Source organism: Dermacentor andersoni, chromosome 6 (assembly GCF_023375885.2).
Source record: "Dermacentor andersoni chromosome 6, qqDerAnde1_hic_scaffold, whole genome shotgun sequence".
NCBI classification, from domain to species: domain Eukaryota; kingdom Metazoa; phylum Arthropoda; class Arachnida; order Ixodida; family Ixodidae; genus Dermacentor; species Dermacentor andersoni.
The window spans coordinates 4233880-4259653 of NC_092819.1; the positions used below are offsets into that span (position 1 = coordinate 4233880).

The 25774-nt window shown below is 45.3% G+C and overlaps 1 protein-coding gene and 1 long non-coding RNA gene across 5 annotated transcripts in view; both read right to left on the minus strand.

The window, feature by feature from the left end:
- Positions 1 to 5826: 5826 nt before the first annotated feature.
- LOC129382210 (uncharacterized) lies at positions 5827 to 16307 on the minus strand. Of its 2 annotated transcripts, none has more exons than XR_011895072.1 (3): positions 9902 to 16305; positions 9665 to 9828; positions 5827 to 9196 (listed from the first exon to the last, which is right to left on the minus strand). It is a non-coding gene; the product is annotated as an uncharacterized lncRNA (long non-coding RNA). The 2 variants fall into 2 exon arrangements; XR_011895073.1 differs by having other exon boundaries at positions 5830 to 9828; positions 9902 to 9993; positions 10077 to 16307.
- A 4498-nt stretch (positions 16308 to 20805) lies between these two features.
- Positions 20806 to 25774, minus strand: part of jar (Myosin heavy chain 95F jaguar) — a 143860-nt gene continuing 138891 nt past the window's right edge. For all 3 annotated transcript variants that reach the window (XM_055065755.1, XM_050170300.2, XM_055065756.2), the window contains 2 exons: positions 24897 to 25085; positions 20806 to 21970 (listed from right to left, as the gene is read on the minus strand). In XM_055065755.1, the coding sequence (XP_054921730.1) occupies positions 21819 to 21970; positions 24897 to 25085 (341 nt within the window). In that variant the 3' untranslated portion in view covers positions 20806 to 21818. The remainder of the gene's footprint in view (positions 21971 to 24896; positions 25086 to 25774) is intronic.

Here is a 25774-nt window from a genome sequence, read left to right on the forward strand (position 1 = left end):
TGTGTAGAAAAAAAGAATGTTGATACGTAGTGGAACGGGCGCGTGGTGGAGACACAGCATTAGGATGCATGTGGTTGGTAGAACGATGGGCTGGAATGATGATTTGGTTACCTGTGGCTTGTAAATGAAAGAACCTAAAAAATAAAAGGAGACGAGCAGTTTTGCAGCGGGAGGTGAGCAAGGGAAGACACAACCTGAATTTTAAGGCTGAAACACTTGTATTATAGGAGTAGTCAGATTGAACAAATCTGGCAGCTCGGTTCTGAACCAATTCAATGGTGTTAATCATGTTAACCTGATGGTTGTCATAAATAGCACAAGCATATTCTAGTTTAGTTCGGATTAAGGTTTTATATGCAAGTAGTTTTAGGGAGATGCTGAGCACAAGTTGGATGATAAGTAAAGTGGAAGGTCAATATGATGTTACGGGAAGGAAGAAGCGTGCGTCTATTTACAGATGGCTTTTAATGGCTGAGCGAACAAGCGTAGAGCAGCGATAAAAACTTAACTCTTCTTCGTTGTCTCCAAGGCCACCATCATCGTCCTCTTCTTCCTGTATTACCGACTGTGACAATATATTAGAAAGACGAGAGGCCCAAGGACAGAGCCTTGGGGCACACCAAATAGTAGAGGAGATAGGATTGAGGAGATCGAGTTAGCGGAAACAAACTGAAGGCGCTCGGTTAGAAATTAACGGATCCAATTAAAGCTGTCTGGGTGAAGATTAAGGTGCGAGAATTTATGCAGGAGAAGAATATGTGACACTTTATTGAAGGCTTTTTTTGAAGTCCAGAAAGAGAGCGTCAGTGGGGATGTTGCGATGAAGATGAGAATGCAAATCGTGTAGGAACAGAGCAAGTTGTCTGTTGCAAGAATGAGCTTTGCGAAATCCCTGCTGATCAGCATGAAAGAAATTGACAGATGACAGGAAAGTGGCAATATGGGAATGTATAACGTGCTCCATCAGTTTCGAGCAAACACTGGTGATAGAAATTGGACGGTAGTTGCTAGGATTTGTACTGTCGCCTTTTTTAAAGATGGGAATTATTTTACCACTTTTCCAGTCAGTGGGGACTGATCCCGTTGTGAGAGACTGTTGAAATATTAGCGTTAGAAAAAGTCTGCTAATGTGCTTAGTGCTTTTTAAAACATTGGAGTTAATGCCATCAGTACCACACAAGGACAAATTTTTTAAGGAATCGATTTTAATAATTCTGTTCACATCAAAAATTATGTTTGCCATAGAAGGATAAGTTGAAGGTGGTAATATGGGAAGAATTTCAGGGTAGTCATTAGTAAAACCAGAACAGAATGTAGTGTTTAAAGCTTCAGCGACTTCGGTTTCGGGGATTGGGGAGCCAGAACTGTCATGTAGAAAAACAGTGTTGGACCACTGGGGTTAATACATTGCCAGAAACGTTTTGGGTTATTGTGCAACAGAGAGGGCAACGTGGTTGAAATAAAACCACGTTTGGCCTCTGCGACCTGCGTGTCATATTGTTTGACTGCAAGGTAATATTTCTCCCACTTAAGTTCGGATTGAGAAGAGTTTGCAGAACAGAAGAGATGTTATTTCTTGTTGTTCAGTCGTTTTAGTGTGTTGTTAAACCATGGGGATTTTTTCCGTTCATTAATTGTTATGGTAGGAACACACAATATAACCAGACGCAAGAATTCAGATTTAAACAGTAACCGGTTAGACTCAAGTGAACGAAGGTAGAAGTCAGTTGTGAATCTATCATAAAAGGTTTTTAAATGTTGGATCATGCTGTCATAATCGCCTCTGTCGTGAAGCATGAGTGTTTTTTTTTAGTTTTTGTATGATTTGATATATGGCATGAAAAAGAAGCGTGCAGTATCTTATGGTCGCTGAGGCCATTCAGGTACGAGATAGGGGAAAGGTTATCAGGGTGTGAAGTTAGCACCAAATCCAAGATATTAGAAGAATGGTCTGTAGTGCGAGTGGGATGACTGACAACTTGGGTTAAACCAAATGTGAGACACGTGTTCGCGAACTCGCTCCCATGTTATTTTTTTATGCTGAGGAAGCTAGATTAGACCAATCGATTGATGGGAAGTTAAAATCGCCTAATAGTAGCACAGGCGTGTTAGGATATGAGGTAGTTATCTTGCATAAGGCGTCATGGAAGGGTGGCAAAAATGAAGAGGCACAGAAGGAGGGCGATAACAAATGCCAAGAAGGATTCGTGGGAAGGATGTGGTACAATAAAGCCAAAGTAGTTCAAGACATAGCTCAACTGGGATGCAACGTAGGTGATGACTCATGGCGATAAGGACGCCACCACCCCGAGTATCATCGGCTCGATCTTTGCGAAATATGTCGAAGTCAGGAAGGAGGGGCAGGATCTCGGAATCTAGAACAGACAAATTAAGCCATCTTTCTGTGAGGCAAACATTACTTGAAGATGAGCTGATGAGGCCACATAAAGAATCATGCTTTAGAATGACACTGCGGATATTAGTAAACTAGAAAGAAATAGGAGAAGGACTAGGAGGGGTGGAATGAGGCTTCGACTTAGGTAATTGCTAAGTTTTGCGTTCAACTACCTTATCGGCTTGCTGGTCGAAAATGTAGGTTTTGTTACCGGAAATGAGTTTGTCGTAGCGTAATTTAAACAGGATATTGTTCGTCTTACCGAATTCAATGAGGCGCTTACAAGCTAGGCGAACCGTGGGGGAAAAATCTTCAGAAATGCCGAAATTCGTTCCTCTTATTTCTGAGCTAGTGAAGGGATGTGGTCTTTATCTTTGAAGTGAGCGAATTTAACAATTACTGGTCTGGGCCTGCCATGGTGATGAGTTCCGAGCCTATGAACGCGTTCAATTTCACGTGGTTGAATAGGAGACTGAAGGTGCTGGATGCAGTGATCAATGATTAGTTTTTTGGACTTTTGCCAGGTTTCATTCGGACAATATTTTAGCCCATAAAAAACAAGGTTGCAACGACGACATCTATTGTCGGTGGCATCAGCGGATTGACAAAGGTGGTATGACTTCTTATATCCCGCTTTATAAGTGCATGTTCTAAGGCACCCTGATCTCGATTCGAAAAGTAGCGAGCTTTCCTTTGAGTTATCATAAATTGTTTCTTTCCAGATTTCATTTCTTCCTCTTAAGTAAACAATGGGATGACGATACTGAAGTGATCACGATGGCAAGACAATAGGATGACTGGTGTATGATAACAGTGGCGAGGCGATTTTATTATGAAACCTGTAGGACGATGACGGCATGACGAGAGTCTGATGACAGCTGGTGTGACAATGATGGCATGACTACAAGAGCATCACGACAACGGTCTGACAATGGTGACATGATAGTGACTGACGATGACGACATGACAAGGGTGCCATAATAACAATTGAATGACAACAGTATGATTACCATATAATGATTACTGCCGTCAGTCACTGAATTTACAACATACAGAAACACTGATAGCCATCTATTTAATAGGATTGAAAGGTGAAATCGAGCGAAGTTTTCTCATCGTGTATATGACGTGCTGCTAAAGCAGGGAGAATGAAGCTTCAGGCAATGATATTTATGCTGGGCTACCCTCGTACTGCTGTTGCATATAGTGCTGCTTGATGTGTTTCATACAATATGAATATTGTCTGTGTTAAACGACTTCAGCTAGATTTAAAAAAGAAAAAGTACTTGGCAAAGATGTAATGTCAGCAAGATGAGCTTGGGCTGCTATGTCTCATTCTTTTCATAACATATTGGCGATTGAGAGGCACGTAGTGCTGAAAAAAAAAAGGTTATGCTAAATTTTTCGGCACATATTGTCTGCTGTTGATGTTTCTGCTGCACATTTAGTGTTCAGGTGCAGCAGTAAAGGCTTTGACACAAGTTGAGTAGTCGTAGGAAGCAAGGAACGTTAGGGAGACAACAGTGCTTACAAGGACTTATGCAAATATTGTGTGAATGAACAAGGACACTAAAAAAACATATAAACAAGCCCAATTAGTGCTCTGGAATCCTTGGAAAATAGAATTTACAGTTTCATGCTGAAAAAAAAAAAAAAATTCCATTTAAGTATTCAAACAAGGCAAAGAGGTCGTAAGGAGATGAACATGAACACTTCAATTGAGTAACAGAGGTAAGCAAGGGGTGCCTCAGCCTGGAGCCCACATTTCAGCGAGCAAACATACTTGTGAGGGCCAAGACGAAGACAAGTTTCCATGTTTAGGCTTCCCTTCCTCATCCACTGTGGATTGGCTGGACGTTAAGCCGAACCTATTCCACGAGTATATTTCAAACAAGGTGCTAACGCTACGCTTGTTACTGACAAATATCTATCCAAACCCTGCCACTTTACACATAATCTACCCCGGACGTCTACTCCTACGATGCATGCCCCTGGTGCGAGGTCACAGTGACTCGCACACGTGCTTTGGGAGTGCAGAAACGCTCCGCCTGACTCTACCTCCGACAAGTGATAGACGACCATACGAAGCCCGCTCCTACAAGACTAGCAATGGGCCGTTTAGTAGGCTCGCGCAGCGGCTGCCAGGTGCGTCCTGCAGGACTTTTATTAAAGTTTTTCAAATCCAATCCAATTTCAAAATATTCTTGGGAACACACTATGCCAAGGTCTGTCATCTGCTGTTAGAGGAGAAAGAAAAATTGTTTTTGGTTGTTTTTAGTAATTTGCGATGTTTGTGAAGTGTGAAGTAGGCCGGTTGTGTGAAGTTGTGAGGGAGCATGTGATAATTTGAGGTAATACCCGGCAACCTTATTTGCAAAGCGCAGATAACAGAATTTGTGCATTAGGAAGTAGGAGCTTGCTACATATTTTTCTGTTCTAGTCGTCACAGCTATAATGACGAACTCATTGTGTTACTTTTCCGTTTGTCATAAAATGGCCTTAAAAGCAAGTAAGCTTGCATGTCAAATTTTAGCATTCCCGCTTGGTACGATAACAAAACTATAGACTGCTGCTTTCCTGATAGGGATTATCTGGTAAGCTTGCAAACATATCATGCAGAGGCACATAGTTCAAGAGGGCCTGTTGTCATTATGATGACCGTTGCACGTCTTATGGCTTGGCATGGGCAGCTTGCAGACCAATCATCTCTTTTGTTCGTCTTCCTGAAAAAATAAATGATGAAGCCACGACAAACATGCAAGCAAAAAATAGTGAAACAAGAGTTCAATAAATGAAGAAATCATGGTTCTAGGTGAAGCATTCAGAAACATACCTTGTGAGGATTCTGGCCGTTGATCCAATGGAGACACATTCACTGTTGACTTGTATGTCCACAGACTATAATAGAGTCCAAAGGGCTAAACAATTATGAGCAGTGCCGTGGAGGCTGGAGTCGAAAGAAGAGCCTTGATTGCTGTGGTGAAAATGTGGGCGAGTTTGTGATTCACGTCAGACTAAAATCACTGTGCAAAATGCTCCATGACGGAAAAGCACACACATACAACACTGTTTTGCGCATGCATTTGTTTGATTATTGTCCTTGTGTGGGCTGTGCTTAGTCAAGCCTCGTTTAGCAGTTGTTTCTGCCAGATACTAGTAATAAACAGTTATGTTATGTCTCCGATGCAATTAACTGCGAAGACGTGGGATCGTTCCCCACCTGCAGCAAGTTGTCTTTTCATCCACTTTCATTGCCATTAATTTCTTTAATTCAATTAGTTAGTACAATTAATTTCAATTAATTTCCTATGCTGTCCTGGATATCTTTGTTGGCTTCTCACGATATGACATAGCGAAACATGAAACTTGTGCTGTGTTTTGCATAATTTCCGCTGCACTGCCAGGGCTGAGCCGAAGGTACCAAAAGTAGGCGACCAAATTACGGTACCACTTACGTGCTTCATGCTGGGATGCGCCGCAGTTGATTTTTCGCCCTCTGAGGCGAAAGCTGGTTCTCGCCACTGAGTTTGTGTTGGAGAGACGTGCGGTCCCCAATCTTGATAGCAATCTGCAATGGAGGCTCAGTGCAGCGAGTGCCGACAGCTTCGTGTGCTCTCGCTGTGTTCTCACCGCGTAGTTTGCGTTGAAGCGAGAGGCAGCACGAAGGTGGATTCGCTCGCTGCTGCGGGCGCTATGTTGAAAGCGATCGTCTTACTGGAAGGACGTGCAGTTTTTCATTGGGTAAGCTTCCGCATTTAAAAGTGGCTTATGAAACTGATTACTTGCTGAGGAGGGCTGTTGTGGTCATAATTTCAGTGTTTAGCACAGCATTCCTGCAGAAGCCCTACACACTTTCAGCTTCTTGCCTTTACCAGCACAGCATTGCCATCGTCTTCAGTAATCCGTGTTTCGGGCATCCATACTCAGTGTTAAGAGACTATGCAGATCACAAAATCTGGTTATAAAAATTTCTAATTGCTTTCTAAAGAAACCATTGCATGTTCAGGTGCTTGGAAAGGTGTACGTTGTTTGACGCTACAAAATAGGACATCCTTGAATGGTAGACAGTCTCTTTAATGTGCTGGAACTGTCCGCTTCAGCTCTGCAATCTTTTCTGCTTTCCAAACTTACACTTTTTCATTATTTTCCTAGATATTTTGGCTCTAATTTAGGAGTGTGGCTCCTACACAAGAATATGCAGTGTCCTTGTGTAGTCGCTGGTGAAAGCCTGAAAAGAGAGAGGTAAGATACTAAATCCCATAATTAGTTATGAAGATAGCAATAAATCTTGGCAGAATAAGCAAACAATGGGGTAGCCGGAGGAGAGCTTTGGGAAAACTGTTTTTACGAAGGGAGGATATCTTGATTTAACTATAACGTTCCATTTTCTGTTTACAAATTTGTATCTAAACTACCCAATGCTCTTGCTGTTTGCCTACAAGTGTCTAACTTTGAAAAAATATGCTCTTTAGAGGGTTGTATGACGTATTGGCCACAATGCAAAATTTGCACTTAGCAGCTGTACAATAGCAAGAAAAATCAGTCCCAATTAAAATTTCCTTTATTGAGCCAGAAATTAACAATTCTTAAGATTGCTTAAGAACTACTAGACATTGTATAAATCCGAAGAAGTTGCTTTTTGCTCTCATCTGAACATGTTTACTACATTTGGTTGAAATTGACACATTTAGCATGCATAAATCTTGAAATTGACTTTTTGAAAGCAATGTTGGCATATTCAGCAAAGCTGCTGGTGGCCAGTGGCTTGCACAAATTGCTGTACTTACTGTTCAGTAATCCCGCGGGGAGAGCACAGAAAAGCGTTACACCACAGCAGCAGATAAACGCTCAAAGCAGGCCTTTTAGTGTGTGTCCGTCCTTTCTGCTGTTGACAGCCATCGCAATGGAAACAACGAAATAAAATTCAGTGTCATTCCACTCTGTGAAGGTGGATGACTAGCGAAACTGTGTATGTGGGCCGCTTAATGACAAACTGTCCATTGCTGTGCGTCAAACGCCGTATGCACATAAATAGTAGACAAGGCGTGACTAGTCGCTTCTCCATGTTGTTGAGTCTCGGAAGATGATGAGCTACCGGGGGTATACATACCCATGTATTGTTGCAAAATGCGACACGACACCTTTTACTAACAAATCCCTGCATGTGGAACAGACACGCACTTCACCGTAGCGAAGGCAATCGTGTGTTGGTCGACGTCCCACAATGCAGTAATAGTTGTGAGGTCACTCGAAAACCACAAGCAGTCACACACAACACAGGCCACACGAAATTGGTTCCCCACAAGCTCCTTATGAAACCTGGCGGTTGCTCCGCAGCGAAACGTTCCAAGTTTGCGGGATCGGGGCCACTTGGAAGGTTTGCATTTCTTTCCGCCTTGCAGTCCTGGCAGGCAGTACCCTTACGGGACCGTCACCAAGGGAGAGAGCAGATGGAAAGGAAAGGAGATACGCAAGCGTTTAAAATTAATTAAGGGGTTTTACCTGCCAAAATCACGATCTGGTTATGAGGCACGCCGTAGTGGGGGACTCCGAAAATTTGAACCACCTCTTTAACATGCACCTAAATCTAAGTACAAGGGTGTTTTCGCATTTCGCCTCCATCGAAGTGCGGCTGCCGTGGCCGGGATTCAATCCCGCGACCTCGTGCTTAGCAGCCCAACACCATAGCCACTAAGTAACTGCAGCGGGTTCCACAGACGCTTGGAACGCCAACAAAGAGAGGGTGGTGCGAACGTAGACATGGCCGGCATGGGTCAAAGTGTGGATCTGTTCTTATCCGCTCAGTATCTGATACGAGTTGTATTTGGACTTGAGATATTAAACTTATTCTTGCAAGTTGGCAGAGTGCTTAAAGCCTGCTTCACCTCCGCCGCGGGTCGGTCCGATATTGGCGGCGAGGAGTTATGGAGTTGCCATCTGTCAGAAGCGCCTTCCTTGCGTAGTATGAGGGATCACGTGGTGCGCTCCTCATACGTTTCGCTTACGGGCTCAATAAAAACACCATGCGGCAGCCCTCCTGGACATTTACCCAAGCAACAGAAAGTCCCCGTTACAAGATTGGCCCGATGCATCTGGCCGACTGCAAAACGGTTGGCCTGACCTCGGCGCCCGATGTAGGGCCGGTATCGGGGATTGACACTGGCCTCACGTCTAACGACCATCGGCAAGTGACTTAGGCCCGACCACTGCAGCCGACGTGGCTGAGTGCACACTGCACGCGGGCCGTCTACGACCCAACATTTCGTAAGCACCGGTTTGCCGTTGGCTATCGGTTGGGCGCGGATTGTTTTTTTAAATTATATTTTAATATTAAAAAACATATCAGCTTCTTTTTTTTTTTTTGCTGCGTGTTGCGTTTTCAGGTCAACGATATACAGTTTATTAGAGGCATTTAACTTGTGCTGACAATTAATATACGCGATATGTGCGTAATTCACACGTGAAACATAATTAAATGCCCCTAATTCTTTGTACTCTACGCAACACGCAACAAAAGAAACACGTGAACGCAATGTTTTCTTTTTTAGGTATTTATTTTGCCATCATAAAATACATTCGTTTTTTCATGCAGCAGTGTTAACAATTTGCAAGTAGTCTTTGTTCCCCGAAATAGTATGATACAGCTAAAGGACACTGCTGGTCTGCTGTGAGAGTTTTGCATACTGCCTGGGAGGCTCTTCTTCAGCCATTCCCATGGTCTTGGCTCTGAATGGTACAGTATCCGACATTTCTCTCTCACCGTCGAGAGTGAAGCTTGGATAGTTACAGGGCTCATAAAAACTGAAACAAACGAACAAACATAGTAATGAATAACTCTGTGAACCATGCAGATGATTTATAGTGGACTTTTTTCACAGTCGTGTGCAAGAAATCCCGATCCTGACACAGCCACAGACAAAATAATTATTTTGTTGTTGCACATGCATGTAATGAACATATACTGCGCACTTTCAGTGAAAATCAGTGCGTTCAACTTCTGCGATGTGATCCACGCTTTAGAGCCGCCTGAGGAAACATGAGGACAGGAAGGTTAGATTTACTGACTTGGCTCAGAATATAGTTGCAGAAAAACAAAAAAACATCCAGGCAGTGCAATAAATTAATACAACACATTGTTGCACAAACAAAATAGCACGCAGACTGCCACGAGACAAATTTATAGGTATACATAACGTCGAGACTGCAGTGACAAAGTATTACACGGAAACTACGAAAATGCGACAACAGAAAAATTGAGGAACAACTTACATATGGGCTGTCCGCAGCGTTTCACGTACGTGTCTTTTTGTCTGATGTTCCTAAATCTGCTCTAGTCCACATGCGGAGAAGTGCCACACACAATCCATTCTTACCTGCAATGCACCAGACGTATATCATACAGTACTAGGTATTTACAGTTTTGTTTTTTTCATCTGTGGGAAGGAACGAAAGCAACTTCCAATTAATTATGACTTTTCCACAATGACAACCAGACAAGAGTCTTACCTGATTTCTTCCCGAATGGTGATAACAGTTCCGAGCGTAGCAGGTCATTCGCACACTGTGCTTCAATTTAAACAGTGTTGTTCCAGTGTTTCCTAGAGAAAAATTAAGGAAAATACATCACTCTTACAAGACGAAAAAGTAATATTAGAAGTATATACATGAAAGTACGTCTCACATTTCCCTGTCTCAACTCTCGAACGCTTGATCCGTTCTCATATAAAGCCTCTTTTTTTTTCCTTCCTGTCAGAAAAAAAATAATAATGAAAAAACAAGGAGCTCGTCATACATTGCAAAACCATTTACGCAATACAAAGCTAGTTTTGTTCACTTGAAAAAAGACTGTCGTGCATTACACAACATGAAATTAAAATGCCACTTACGAGTACGCATATCTTAAATGGCGAGACACGGTGGCTCCACTGCATGGAAAGGGCTTGCGCTGTTCTTGTCCATGTCACTTTTGTGTAGTTTGCGTTTCTATGCGCAGTCCACGATAACAGAAATGCACCAACTAGTCTACCAAGAGACGCGGAACGAGCTGGCATCCAGAGCTAGCATTTGGCGGCAACTTGCGCCTCCACGCCATTTGGCGGGAACTTGCCTGCGCCCCTGAAGAAAAATAGATAGCAGAAAGCCCCGCTTCGCTTCCTCGCCCCATCCTCGCTGGTGGGAGCCGAGGCTGACGGAGAGAATCGCCCTTCCCTGCTTTCCAAGTACCTCTTCATTCCATCTGGGAGAGGGAGATACTACCGCGCAAGACAACCCAAGTTCCCCACACTTTTCCTTTTTTTTTCTTTCAGGCGCCTCCTGTGAGCGCGTCGCCGTTTCCTTTTGGTGTGTGTGTTGTGCACGTGCATGTGTGTAATGAAAATCTGCGTTCTATATTTTGCAGGGATTGGTAGCTCTATATGAATATGTATATAGCTTATGTATACAATAATTTTGACCTCTTCAATGCGTCGAACAGTACCTTGGGTGCTATGTACGTTAGCATGTATGTGCCGTTTTCTTTTTTGGGAGTATTGTCTAAATATTGTATAATCTGGGTTTGTTTCCTTTTGTACTTGCTCATTATTGTATAACTGTTATTACCGTGTGCAATTATCTTTGTTTTAAAAGTCTCGCTGTAAAGTCTCTGCCAAGCGAAAGGGGGCTGCGGCTTTGTCAATCTGTATCTGACAGCTTTTTCTGTGCTTTCGCTATCTGTACATTTACAAGGCAGAAATAAATAATTTGAATTTTAATAAATATTTGTCGTCAAAGCATCACGTCTATGTGCACGGAGTTCGATATGTGCGTGCATACATACACAGGCAATATGCTTTCCAGGGAGCTTTGCACAAAAATCGTACATATGCTTCACAGGTGATGGCGCTTGAAAAAACACTCATGATATACCATGAATATATTAATTCTTAACTGCTTGATTATTGAATATCATTAGTTCATTGAGCAAAAATTGAAAGAATTTGATGTAACTCTAGTTCTTCCCAATCAAATCCACGTCGACAGCAGAAATGCTCCATTTTATGATTTACATTGATTGGCATGCAGCCTTAATTATTCTTAGACGAATCGACAATAGCTACAAAAATTGCAGATTTTGACATCTGTTCACAATTCAGCTTCGTATAATCGCTTCTTCCACCCTCCCCAGTGAAAACGTCCAACTGAAATGTTTCCTAGAACTGTACAGTCCACGGGTCGCCTGCGCTGTTTGTGTACAAACGTGTCACGAATATTCCCCTCAATGCACACGAGATGGTCGGTTGTGGCCCGACCGTCTCTGAAGCCACACTGGTAGGCATCAAGTATTTTGTTCATTTCAAGGATATGTATGAGTCGCCGGTTAATCATTTTCTCAAACAGCTTACAAAGGCAACTCGCGAGAGCTATCGGGCGGTAGCTTGCCGCTGACGAAGGATCGTTACCTTGCTTCCAAATGGGGACCACGATCGCTTCTTCCCATGCAGATGGAAGGTATCCAGCAGCCCAAATAGTGTTGAAAAGCGCAAGTATTGACAGATGAGTGTCAGTGTGTGCGTTCTTAATCATGTCGTACATTATTCTATCAGGTCCCGGTGCAGAGCTGTTGCATACGATCAAGGCAGCTCTCAGCTCAGCAATGCAGAAAGGACGGTTATATATGATGCGTTTCACGGGGATTTCCGCTCAAATACCTTATGTTCTATTTGTCTGTACTTCATGAAGGATTTTGAGTAGTGGATTGAGCTTGACACACGCTCAAAGTTGCTCCCCTAGGGTGTCTACCTGTTCTAAGGTATTCCCTTGTTTGTTCACCAGAGGCAACGGATTTATTTGCTGCCCTTTTACCTTCCTTACGCCATTGCAAACTTTTACCTCCTGTGTGTATGAAGTTATACCCGAAAGGAACCTCGCCCAGCTTTCTCTCTTAGCCTGATGTCGTATTCACCTTCCCTGCGATTTTGTGTGTTTAAATTCAACGAGATTTTCTGTATTGGACGATCTGTGCAATATGCCCCATGCCTTATTCTGCCTCTTTCGTGCATCTCTAGTTTTCATTCCACCAGGGAACACGTCTTTTATGTGAAGCACCATTTGTTTGCAGGATAAACTTTTCAGCAGCATCAATAATAAAAGTGGTAAGATATTTGACAGCATCATCTATGCTAAAAGTGTTTATAAAATTGGGTGATAAATGAGTTGATTCCTTAAAATGCTCCCAGTCAGCCGAAGCCAATTTCCAAATGGGAAGACGGGGAGGGTTGTCATGCTGCGTTATTAAGTTTATAGTTATAGGAAAGTGGTCACTTCCAATAAGATTATTGATCACATTCCATTCCAGATGAGGCAGAAGGGAAGCAGAGCCTATTGCTAGGTCTATGGATGAATATGAATTGTGTTGAATGCTGTAATATGTTGGATCCTTTTTATTAAATAGGCGGGGACTAGAGGTCAGAGTAAAATTTTCAGTAAGTTGGCCTCTTGCGTCACAATGGGCGTCTCCCCACAAGGTGTTGTGGGCGTTAAAATCGCCCACAAGTATGTAGGGTTCCGGGAGCTGATTTATGAAGTTATGGAGATCGGCTTTTTGCAGGTGGTAGCTTGGGGATATATATATGGTACAGACAGTTACCAACTTATTGAAAAGAACCCCTCTAATTGCCACTGCCTCGAGGGGTGTCTGTAAGGCTACGTGGCGACAAGCTACAGACTTGTCTGCAAGGATTGCTACACCGCCGCCTTAAGTGTTAGCTTCATTACGGTCCTTGCGGAAGATGGTGCGAGTTCTCTAATGTCGTCGAGGTTATGGAGAAGTCCTCTAACATTCCATTGTAGTATTTGTGTATTCATTATGCTACTTGTGTTTATTGCTGTGTGTTTAAGAGATGAGGATTAGCTCACGGGCCCTTTGCAGGCGTCCTGACGGGAGTTTTGTCTTTTTTGGAGCTATCGAGAGAGCCTTGCCACTCCTTAGGCGCTGGTGGGGCCGTCTTGCTAGTGGTTGTGTCCATCGCCTCTTGCGAGGTGCTTGACACGCGCTGTTCCGAGCGCTTTGTTTGATGTGAAGGTCTCGGCACGTTGGAAGAGGCCTTTGAGGCCACCTGCTCAGAGGTGGATGGCCCCGTCTGGGGCGACGGAGCAGCGCTAGCTGCAACCGCCACGGGGGCAGGTGGCCTAACTGCCGACTCACTGCTTGTGGGTCGGACAGCCGCCGGAAGCCGTTTTGGTGCTGCCTCCTGACGCGCCACACCGGCAAAGCTGCTCTTAGGCAGGTATGACACCCGCCTACGTGCCTCCTTGAAAGATATGTTTTCTTTCACTTTGATTGTGACAATTTCCTTTTCTTTTTTCCAGGATGGGCACGACCGCGAGTACGCGGCGTGCTCCCCATGACAGTTTACACAGAGGAGAGAGTTCTCACAAGCTTCAGAGGCGTGTTCATGGGGACTGCATTTCGCACAGGTTTGGCGGCCTCGGCAGCTCTGCGAACTGTGGCCAAAACATTGGCATTTGAAACATCTCAGGGGATTTGGCACGTATGGCCAAACACGGAGCTTAATATACCCTGCCTTCATTGACTCGGGCAGGATACTTGAACCGAAGGTAATTATCAAGTGCTTGGTATGGATTTCTTTGCCATCTCGCCTCATCTTAATTCTTTTAACATTGATCACATTCTGTTCACTGAAGCCCTCCAAGAGTTCCGCTTCAGTTAACTCCAAAAGGTAATCATCTGAAACTACGCCACGGGTGGTATTCATAGTACGGTGCGGGGTTACGATTACTTGGGTTTCCCCAAATGACACTAGTTTTGGAAGTTTCTCATACTGGTTCTGATCGTGGAGCTCCAAGAAGAGATCACCGCTTGCCATCCTCGACGCCTTATATCCTGGACCAAAAATTTCACTTAATGACTTTGAAACAAGGAATGGTGAGACGGTTCGCACTGGTTTTTCGGAGAGTACTACATGAAAACGAGGGAAGGTGTGGACTTGGCATCCGAAAAATGGGAAAACATCTTTGGTGTGCCATCTTTTCTGAGGGCGATCAGGTAGTGGAGGGAAAGAAGTAGCTATGTGTAGCCGTGTAGTTTTCGGCAGCAACGCCAGCCACCCACCATGGAGTCCAACAAACAGGGCCAGTAAACGGCAGCTGTACGTTGCTACTATAACCAAATATGACATAACCAAGGTTGGCAACTCACACAAGGTTAACCCTTGCTGCCAGGAAGCTCAGAAGTAAAAAAGAAATGAGAAGGAGACAGGAAAGATTGAAAGTGAGAGAAAGACGAAGGTTGGAGGGAGAAAGAGACAGGAAAAGGTAACTACCTATTTCCCCCGGGTGGGTCAGTCCGGGGGCGCCGTCTACGTGAAGCCGAGGCCAAAGGGGTGTGTTGAATCTGGCATTGATAGAGCAGAACAAATGGATAAGGAGTCGGCTATGATTACAATGGAATAAGATGAGGGATGTTTTTGTAGAGCTAGAATGATAGCCAATAACTCTGCTTGAAATATTGGTCTAAAATTGGGCAGTCGAAGAGAGAAAGACTAATTTAACGATGGTGAAAAAAATGCCCACTCCTGCCTTCTCTTCACTGACAGATACATCTGTGGCTACTACTTTATTTATAGGGAGGTTCTCAAGGTGGTCATCCAATAAACCTTTTAGGTATTTGATAGGCAGAAGCTTAGCGTTATTAGGAAATACTTTATCGAATTCAACGCTTGCTGTTGCAGTAGGTAAATTTGAGAAAACTACATCACGGATTGATACTTGTAATGGTTCTAATAGCTTCTGCAGAAAAATGACTTGGGGACAATGCAATCGAGACCATTGATTTGCAAAGAATGCAGTCAGCTCTCAAATGCACAGAGGAGGAGCGTCTCTGGAGAGAAGCATAGATTCAGTTATGTTTAAATCGAGTTTGAAGAGAAGGCAGGCTAGTTTCATGATAAAAAAATATTTGCTACAAATTTTGGAAGACCAACACACAGACATAATGATTCACGTTCTAAAAGAACGAGAGTGGGGTTACTGGGGTGCAAAAGGATTAGCCTCTTATTCTGGTTTGGTGTGGGTTGAGCGTGAAGACTTGCTGTACGCCTGCCGGCATGCTCTGTGGGACCATCTCACAAGAGGTTTTGGAGCGGGGCAACGGGAGGGATGAACACAATCGTTCGAACATGCCACCCTTCGTGTGACTGTACATGTGAACGATTAGGCGTTGGCATCCAGCGTGGGGGTGAACATATTTGCTTGATATCCTGTCGCGGTGAGCCAGACTGTCTCGATTCGTCAGCGCCCATCGGTGTGTTCTATTGGCAGCAATTCGTTTAAATGGCTTTGGCATATGTAAGGTGCAATAAATGCCCGTTTGATTGTTTGCACTACTGCATTGTCATTCCTTTGTCCCAAGGGCACATTTGACATTCCACATACTGCGTAACTGCCTTTTTTTTTTTTTTTCACGATGGAGTAATAGCTGCACGATGGGCCAATGTATTATTGCTCTGCGAAGAAAGCAGATGATGGAGTGTTGGTATTCACTTCGCTGAAATGGCGAAAGCCTGTCCACTTTCTTCTTGAGCGTGTCGCTCAACCACAACTACCGCATTGCAGCTTATATTGTACCTGATAGTACACTTGCAGTGATAATGCAGTGGCTGTTGGTGGTTGTAGTATAGTGTCGCCCCCTGTCAGATCTCTGTGTCATCGCACATGTATGTTTTGTAATTGCTTAGCTAGATGGCGTACCCCCCTTCTGTCATGTGACAAGCTTGGACCAATCGGGAGGTGTCATCTAGCATGTGAAGCCTTTATAAGCAATAAACAGCCGCAGGTCGGCGGAGTCTTCGTTCCGGTCTTCATCGGGAGCAGTTAGCTCCGTGTCTCCTTCACTGCGCCGGCGCTAGCCGCGCGTTCGCCCGTCGGGGCCCCCCGCTTGCCTGCCGCTGCCGACACAACATCTTTTGGCGACGAGGATGGGATTCCCGCAGCGGTTCCGACCGAAGCCCCGGGACACCAACGAGCTTCGTAAGTGAAGCGACCCTTCCCGTGTCCGCACGGCAGGCAAACGCCGCCGACGCACTTGGCGTCGCGAGGCTTCCGAGCCTAGGCCTTCTCGCCCCCCTTGTTCTTCCTTGCCCATTCCTGCGGCGAGCTCCGGCTTGTTTTCTGCACTGTCTCCTGCACGCTACCGGGCATGGCTTCTTTTACGGCGAACCTTCCAGTCTTTCTTGAAGTGCCCGGGCCACCGTTAATTCCATGGCATCGATGGAAAAAAATTTTTCAGGCCCACCTCGAAGCGGCCGGCGGTGGCGACTGGACGGACGCGCGACGAGCGTCCGCGCTCGTCAGCGCTCTCGGGCGTGAGGGACAACGGAAGTACTTTGCAGACGAGGAGCAGGAAGCAGCAAGGCAGTTAACCAGCGCAGCGTCAGCTTCAAGCGAAGCAGCAAGGCAGTCGACCGGCGCAGCGTCAACGTCAAGTGATGCGGTCCCGCCAGCGTCAGAGTTTCCGAGACTCTTGCAGCGGCTTGACCGGCTGTTCGCCGCGTCAACAAATGTCCTGGCGGAACGGCACGAATTCACCAGTCGGAAGCAGTTCGAGGGTGAAGGATTCCTGGAATTCGTGACCGCATTGAAGGAGAAGGCGGTACAGTGCAACTTCGGCACAGCCTACAACGAGCGCGTCCGAGACCAGATAATACATGGCGTAGCGAACGTCAGCGTTCGCGAAAAGTTGCTGGCTCATGGCGAAACCCTGTCCCTGGACAAGGCAGAAGAAATTGGACGCTCGTTAGAAGCCTTGCATCGAGCGAACCGCGCGTTCGGCTCCGAAAATGTTCGAAGAATTGAAGCATCCCAGCTTGGCGTTCCGTCGACGGGTCAAGATGGCCGACTTCTTCCGGGGAGCCGCCAAGATGGCCGACGTAGTCCGGGAGGCCATGAAGATGGCCGACTTCTTCCGGGAAGCCGCCAAGAGGGCCGACTTCTTCCGGGAAGCCGCCAAGAGGGCCGACTTCTTCCGGGAAGCCGCCAAGACCACGGCCTTCTTCCGAGAAGCCGCCAAGACCACGGCCTTCTTCCGAGAAGCCGCCAAGACCACGGCCTTCTTCCGAGAAGCCGCCGAGACCACGGCCTTCTTCCGAGAGGCCGCCGAGACCACGGCCTTCTTCCGAGAGGCCGCCGAGACCACGGCCTTCTTCCGAGAGGCCGCCGAGACCACGGCCTTCTTCCGAGAGGCCGCCGAGACCACGACCTTCTTCCGAGAGGCCGCCGAGACCACGACCTTCTTCCGAGAGGCCGCCGAGACCACGACCTTCTTCCGAGAGGCCGCCGAGACCACGACCTTCTTCCGAGAGGCCGCCGAGACGACGGACATTTCGCACATGGCTCCTCCGGGAACCGTGGTGCATGCGACCGGTGTGGCAGCACGAAGCATATTGCAACGTACAGGAATTGTCCAGCAAGGAACCGGCGGTGCAACGCCTGCCACACGTTGGGCCATTTTGCATCGGTATGCCGAAAAACCCGTACTGTCCAGCACGTCTCTTCCGCAGAGACGCGGTCTTTGTCAACTTCCGCAGGACAGCCGTCCGCGTCTGTCTTGACGGTGAGCACCTTGGAAACTAAAAAAGATTTGGAAGTTCCAGTCGTAGTGAACGGCGTCTCCATGCGACTGCCGGTGGATACGGGAGCGTCTGTCTCAATGATGACGGTCGAAGATTTTGGAAAGCACTTTGGTCGACAGCACAGACTGTCACAAACAATGGACTTGAAAAATTTCTCCAAGCAATGCATCGACATTCAAGGCCTGTTTCAAGCCACTGTCCAGTTTTTCCAAAGGTCATGCTCCGTCACGTTCCACGTAACGACTACAGCAACATCACTGCTGGGTTTAGACGCCATCCAACGCTTGGGCATACAGATCGACGGTACGTCGCTGACATGTCGTCTACCATCGCTTCCTTCAGTACAGAGCCCCACAGGTGTGCCTCCGGGTTTTGATCACCTTTCCAGTGACGAGTTGGGCCTCGTCAACAACTTTGTGCACCGAATTCATCGGCAGCAAGATGCGAAACCAGTATCTTCAAAGTTGCGCCGACTACTCCTGGCTCTCCGTGACCAGGGCACACATGAATGGCGACGTCTCGAGGACTGCGACGTCATCGAGCGCGTCGAGGCTACTGAGTGGGTGTCTCCACTCGTGGTGGTGCGCAAGAAGGATGGAACCATGCGGCTCTGTGTAGATCTACGGGAACAGGACAGTCTTGTCTCTCAAGTCCAAGAAAGGGTCTTGCAGAAACAGTCGCAGACTAAACAGTACGTAGACAAACGTAGAGGTGCTCAGGCAACTCGTATCAAGGTGGGAGACACTGTCAGAATAAGATTTAACAGGAAAGGATTCTTTAAGTACAGTAAACCTCGTAAAGTCAAGGCCCAGATAGGACCATCTACTTTTCTACTCAGTGATGGGAAGACGTGGCATGTGTCTAAGTTAACCGTAGTGATGAAGGATCCAGCAGGTAGTACACTGTGTACAAGTGATAGAGACTTTTTGTACTCATATTCAAGCTTGGATAGTCATTCCGATGACTTGTCTGTAGTGACAGCGTCTTCTCATAGTCATAAGCTTAAGTTAAGTTGTGCGTCTGACTGTATCACTTCAGAGTCTACACAGTCAGCAGTCGTCTCTGATTCCGTCGTGGAATCGGTAGCCTCCCAGGACTTGTTGGGACTTCGAGAGGAGCTTCCTGGGCAACCCTCTCTAGCTTTAAGCCATAACCACATTCAATTGTCCAACCAGGGGGAGGTAAATAGTAGTGGGACGACTGGGTCTTTAAAGTCGACCGAAACGCGTCGCAACCCCCAAAGTTCTTCCGAGGTACGCACGCGTCCTCATCGTGACAGAAAACGGCCTCCGTGGCTCGATGATTTTGTTTATGTAGTGTAGAGTGTATTTCCGTCTTCGAAATGCCACGGCTAAGGGCCTCGTTGTGACATTTAGCAGACAGTCCACATGTTTCATTAACACAGGTATAAAATGTGCTCCTTGTTGCGGTGCAGTGAGTTTTGTGCCGTGTTTCTTGTTAGACTTTGTTTGAGTGACTGCCTGTGTGTTGGTGCCCAAGACTGGTGCACGTGTATGTGAACTTGGGCAGGGACGGACTGAAATTGTTGTGGACTTAAGTGCGTGCTTGTGTGCATCTGGTGCACGCGTGTGTGACCGTGGGGGGGAACGAACTGAATTTGTCTTTGGACTTAAGTGCGCGTCTTGTGTGCGCGTTTCACTGTATGCTTGCTTTGTTTCCAGGGGGGGATGATGTAGTATAGTGTCGCCCCCTGTCAGATCTCTGTGTCATCGCACATGTATGTTTTGTAATTGCTTAGCTAGATGGCGTACCCCCCTTCTGTCATGTGACAAGCTTGGACCAATCGGGAGGTGTCATCTAGCATGTGAAGCCTTTATAAGTAATAAACAGCCGCAGGTCGGCGGAGTCTTCGTTCCGGTCTTCATCGGGAGCAGTTAGCTCCGTGTCTCCTTCACTGCGCCGGCGCTAGCCGCGCGTTCGCCCGTCGGGGCCCCCCGCTTGCCTGCCGCTGCCGACACATCTTTTGGCGACGAGGATGGGATTCCCGCAGCGGTTCCGACCGATGGAGTAATAGCTGCACGATGGAGTAATAGCTGCACGATGGGCCAATGTATTATTGCTCTGCGAAGAAAGCAGATGATGGAGTGTTGGTATTCACTTCGCTGAAATGGCGAAAGCCTGTCCACTTTCTTCTTGAGCGTGTCGCTCAACCACAACTACCGCATTGCAGCTTATATTGTACCTGATAGTACACTTGCAGTGATAATGCAGTGGCTGTTGGTGGTAACAAAATGAAAAGGCCTCTGTATGGTGGTGTTAAGAGGTAATAAAAGAAGGTACCTGCAGCAAGGTTGAAAAGCTTGCTCGCCGCAAGTTGAATGCCATTAATTTTGCCTTATTGGCTCCTCTTCAATCTTATAACCAGGTTTTAAGGTTTTGTCACAAAACAAACCTTTTTCCAGTACCAAGGTTGCCAAGCATCACGAACATGGGGAACAAAGGCGATGCAATGTGCAGAGGTTTCCTGCTGGGTGGCGCATTTTGAACAACAGCCGCTTGCCAGAAATATTTGTTTGTGAAAAGGCACAAGCAAGTGATCAAGTCTAAGTCTTTGCTTGTTATGAAGATGCTGGTACATGTGCACAAGAGATGATAGCTTTTTCAATTCAAGAAATTTGCAACACAAATTAATTCACTTAATTGCAGTGAAGTATACACATAATGCTAAAATTGAGGGAAAAAGAAAAAAGAGAGGTTACACCAAAGTTCAGCTGTGCTGCCTTGCCAAGCTAGCTCTGGAAGAAAGTCCACCAAAACAGAACATGCCATCTCACAGTTCTTTATTTTGGCCATGCTCGAAGCGCATTCATGTTGACTGAGGAAGCACATACTTTGTACATCTCTTCCACTCGGTGATGGCAGGTCTTATGGGACAAGAGATTCATCAGTACACGAGGTATACAGGCAGCAGCAACGGCAGACAGTATTGAAGCATTAAGTAATCACTCAGAACAATAAATGTGGGGAAACAAAGGGGACCACCACCACAACTGAGTATAACAAGAGCATGTGCACAAAAGTGCATACATTTCCCTACAAAAGACGACCTACAAAAATAAATTGCTCTAGGAAATGAGAGGGCACAGCGCAGAGATTCAGAATCTCACAAACTTGTTGCAACTAACTGCCAAGCTTAAATTTGAGCATACGAATTAACAACTTTTTAAAGCACCGAGGTTAAAGGAGCACATTCATGGTGTTAGTTAGGTGTAAAGTAAGCTACTAGCAAAACCAAGAAAAGGCAGTGTTCCTAACGAAGGAAAAAGCCTCCGCAGTTCTAGAAAGGTAAGGCTACCCTGTAAATTGTGTCTAGTCAACAATTATTGTGTATCTAGTGAATAAAAACAACCCACACAAGAAAAGAAAGGTTATGCACTCATATAGGCTCAGAAGAAGAAAAGAAAGAACACTTATCATAGAGGTATGAAAATACACGTTTACAGGTAGTAGAGCACTGCTTTTCTTTTTCCAATAATAAAAACAAAACTGCCCACAATGTTGGAAGGCTGTACTAAACATTATGGCTCAACACTCTCCATGGTGTGGTTATTCTTTCTGTAGTCCTGCAAGAATCTCCCACTAGCTGTTCCCAAACTAGCCAAGCAATGCTGTTCTACCAGGGAAAGTCAGCACAGAGGGCATGAGATCAAAAAAAAAAAAAAAAACCTTTAGGAATATAAATAACATCTTTGATCTACTGCTACATACAAATACATGTTCTCTCAAACTACAGCCCCCCACCAACAAAGCTGCCACCAAGCTTGTCCTTGTGGCCTCTACTTCTGCCGTGTGGACAGTGGAATGTACACTGGCCCGCCATACTTTGCCCACTCAGCATCAAACTCGTGCTCCAGAATCTCGGCCCCTCGCTTACGAGCCAGGCCAGTCTCTTCAAGCTTGAGCTCGCACATTTGCATGTCGTCACGCCCTGGATAGAGAGAATTGGGGTGAGGGCTCCACCTGTGGAGGACTGAATTCAGTGGCTACTTGTGGTGCCTTCTCGCCATTCACGAGTGCACACCTGTCATATTTGCCAGTCACTGTGCAAAAAAATAGGCAGAAGCATGGGTTGCAATGAAAAGGAAAACAGACAAAGAAGCATGGGTCGAAGCTGTTCCCTTAACCATGTTGTGGTCATGTTGGGCTCGTGGATGATTGTTTCAGGCAATTGTGCCAGAACCTCCGTACCTACAATAGACAGATTTAGAAGAGCACTTTGTGCTTTACAAACGTTAAATGCATGCACTCCGTGCAATGCTACTGCATGCATCCTTTGAGGGCCTTTAGCTTATTGAATGGGAACACAAATGTAAAGAAAATGTTAGCTGATGCGATGCACTCCGTTTACTCTGGCCAAACCAGTCTAAGACAAAACAATCTACTGGCACCCATCTTGTCGTTCAAAACGGCAGGATGGGTGTTAATACCTAAATGCCTTGTCAGGCCTACAAACGTCAGATTCACAGAACAATCTAAAATATCTTGCACTGATAGCGAGCTTTGCACAGCGCCAGAAACACTTGTCAGGGACGCTTTCAATGCTGAGTCATGCAAAATTTCGCGGAGGTGAAACTATCTCTGAAAGGGATCACCCAAGAATACTGCCCGTGGAAATTCAGCTCCACCTCCAAATAAGTTTCCAAATTGTGATTTTCTTGAATGAAGGTACTATTTTTGCTGTCCATCTCACATTACATTTGCAGTTTCATCTTTATTTTACGTGACTGGACAGTCGACCCTTGTGTTATATTCGAGTATGTATGGTACCAATTTAAAAGGACTGACAACCAAGTTTCATGGTACTTATCTTATTTAATGCGATGGAAAGCTTACCGGTCTGAGTGTCTAATAATCATGAAGTACTAATGCAGAAAACGCCGTGGAACAATTTTTATCAGAGTTTTTCGATCTGCAGTGAGGATGTAGTCATTCACTGGAAGCATGCTGAAAACGGCAATAGGGGAGCGTGATAGCAATTATATGCCGACATTAGTTGTAGGCAGATGACAAGTGCAGTTGTAGCTGTGAGAAAGTATTATTTTGTTTATCAAGTCGATCTTACTGTGATTCTTGTTTTCCAAAGTGTTAAAAGTATTTCTGCGATAATAGCTACGCGTTGTCGTGGTTTGCTGGCCAACTGCTTTGGTATTTAACCAGTCAAAACAAAAGCAAATGAATTAAAAACGAAACGGCGCTTGTACACGTGATATACAGTTCATCGCGTTGTTTGTAGCCATGCGTGTGCTTTTGCTTTCCACAGCATAGAATAAAGCACAAGTGTCTAATAATATACCAACTGCAATTTTAAGCAATAATTCTGCTGTACTTAATCATAGTAGACTTACGTACAGTAATCACACAGAATACATCCGAAGTACCAATATTTCACCGCCAGGGCTCGCCACTTACTGGTTTTTGAGGCTTTCTTTGCCGATTTAAAATTAGAATTTCTACTTAAAGCGCGAACAGCACACTGGATTCTATGACTATAAATCTTGGTAATTTCATTTCCATTGACGTCTCCCAACACATTCTGGCCAGTTGTCAGTCCCATTAAGAACTTAATCAAATAGGGCAGGGAAAAAAAAAGTAACTGGAAATAAGTGCGACCAAAAGTCACTCAAAAATTTAGGAGACAACCGTAGTTGACATCTGCATAATGCAGGGTGTTACGTGAATCGTTGCAGCATCGTTGCAAAAAAAGATACCGTTGAAGCCCTTCTCGACGACAATCATACAGACATGGCCACTTTCACTGAGTCTTGGTTAACCCCTGACATAGATAGCACTGAGCTACTGCATGCAGATTCCCCCTACACTGTTTTCAGAAATGATAGGAAGGAACAAAGGGTTGGTGGTGTTCTTGTCTTTATGAAAAACAGCATTCCTTGTTACCAGCTCCCGAACAACTGTACTCATGAAATTCTTTGTGTGCACATATCCATGCCTACATGCACATGCATGCTCATATCTTGTTCCTTTATCGACGAACTTAACACTGTCATTTTAGATGAAACCCTTCAATTCCCATGTGCTAGCTATATTATTTGTGGTGATTTTACCTTTCCAGACATCAACTGGGACAATCTAACAGCATCATCCCGCCAGTCAAAAGATTTCCTTGATTTAGCCTTAAACTTCAACCTTACACAAACAGTAAACTTTCCTACACGTGGCTCAAACACCCTTGACCTGGTCCTCACTTCTCAACCCGAATACATTCAGTCGTTAGCATGTGTCAATGGGCTGAGCAATCACAGTATTGTCCTTTCCAATTTGAATATCTCTGTTCCAATCAAACAGCATTCAATAAAATTAATATGGGACTACAATAAAGCTGATTTTTCCAAAATTAACAATGAACTAAATACTTTTTTTGAATACCTCAAAGAAACTGCCTTCAGAAGGTCTGTTGACGGAAAGTGGCTGCTGTATAAGCAAAAGCTAGTCAGCCTAATCAATAATTACGTGCCCCTTGTTTGCTTTCGTGGTGTCATGGGAAAGCCTTGGTACACAAACCAACTACAAAAACTAGCACAAAAGAAAAAGTGCCTTTTCAGAGTGGCAAAAAAATGTGGTTCTGCCCTGGAATGGAAGAAATATTTCACCTGCTTGCGCGAGTGCAACAGCTTTCTAAAGCTTTCTAAGAAAAAAATTTTATCACCAGGATCTTCTCAACATCATCTGTGTACTAAACCCAAAAAAATTTTGGAAAATACTTGCACCAAGTAGAAATCAGTTGCATAACATTACCATCCTGATGGATCTCATGTTCTACTGAATTACAGATAATACAGATACAGATAAAGGACACATGACAAGAAAGTGTGTGGTGAAAAAAAAAAGTCTCTTACCTGCTATCAGCAGAACAGGGGGCCGGCCAGGGTGCAGCTCCATCTGCCGAGCAATGTATTGCCCATCAAAGTGAGCAAACCAGAGGCCACTACTGCTTCCGTCTTTACGGAACGGAATGCGGAAGTAGCGCTGACGATTCTCCTCACTGGAAACATCCCCACGGGGTCCTGGAGAGATGGAGTGTGCACCTGCAACCAAAAGAATGGCAGTCAAGTTACCCAGAGATGATTTTCAAACGCAAGCAGCTTCAAAACGTCGACCACAAGTTGCCAGCAGTTTTGCAACAATGTCGAATTGAAGACAACATGTCCTGAGCAGCCACTGAACGATACAAGGATCAACAACGGGCAAATGAGGGAACAATGTTTCAATAAAGGGCTCTGCTCACCACTTTGAAACCTTCCTGTTGCCCCTTGGTATTGTCAGGATGCAAGGGTGTCTGACAACTGCTGCACCAACATTTCTTCCCCTCTTTTTTGATAAACAAAATGTGAGACCAGTCACTCATGGGACACAAATTAGGCCAATTTCGACAACTACTATTCCGGGTTAAGATTGCAACATACTGTCATTAAGCGCAAGACATGACATCTATGATAACTGCTGCCATGACGTTAAAATAGGTCGCGTACCTGTCCAAGCACTCGTTTACACTGGAGCCCACGTATCTGTGATGAGTGCTAGCCTACGTAGACGTGTAAAGAAGGTCCTCACTCCTGCAGCTGCCCGAGTGCTTCGTGTAGCCGACGGCGGCGTGCTGGTTGTACTTGGAATGCGTAGTGCGCGAATAAGTATAGCCAGCTGCTCTACTTCTGTTCTCTTTGCTGTCATCGACAACTGCCCTCACGACATTACCCTTGGATTGGACTTTTCGTCC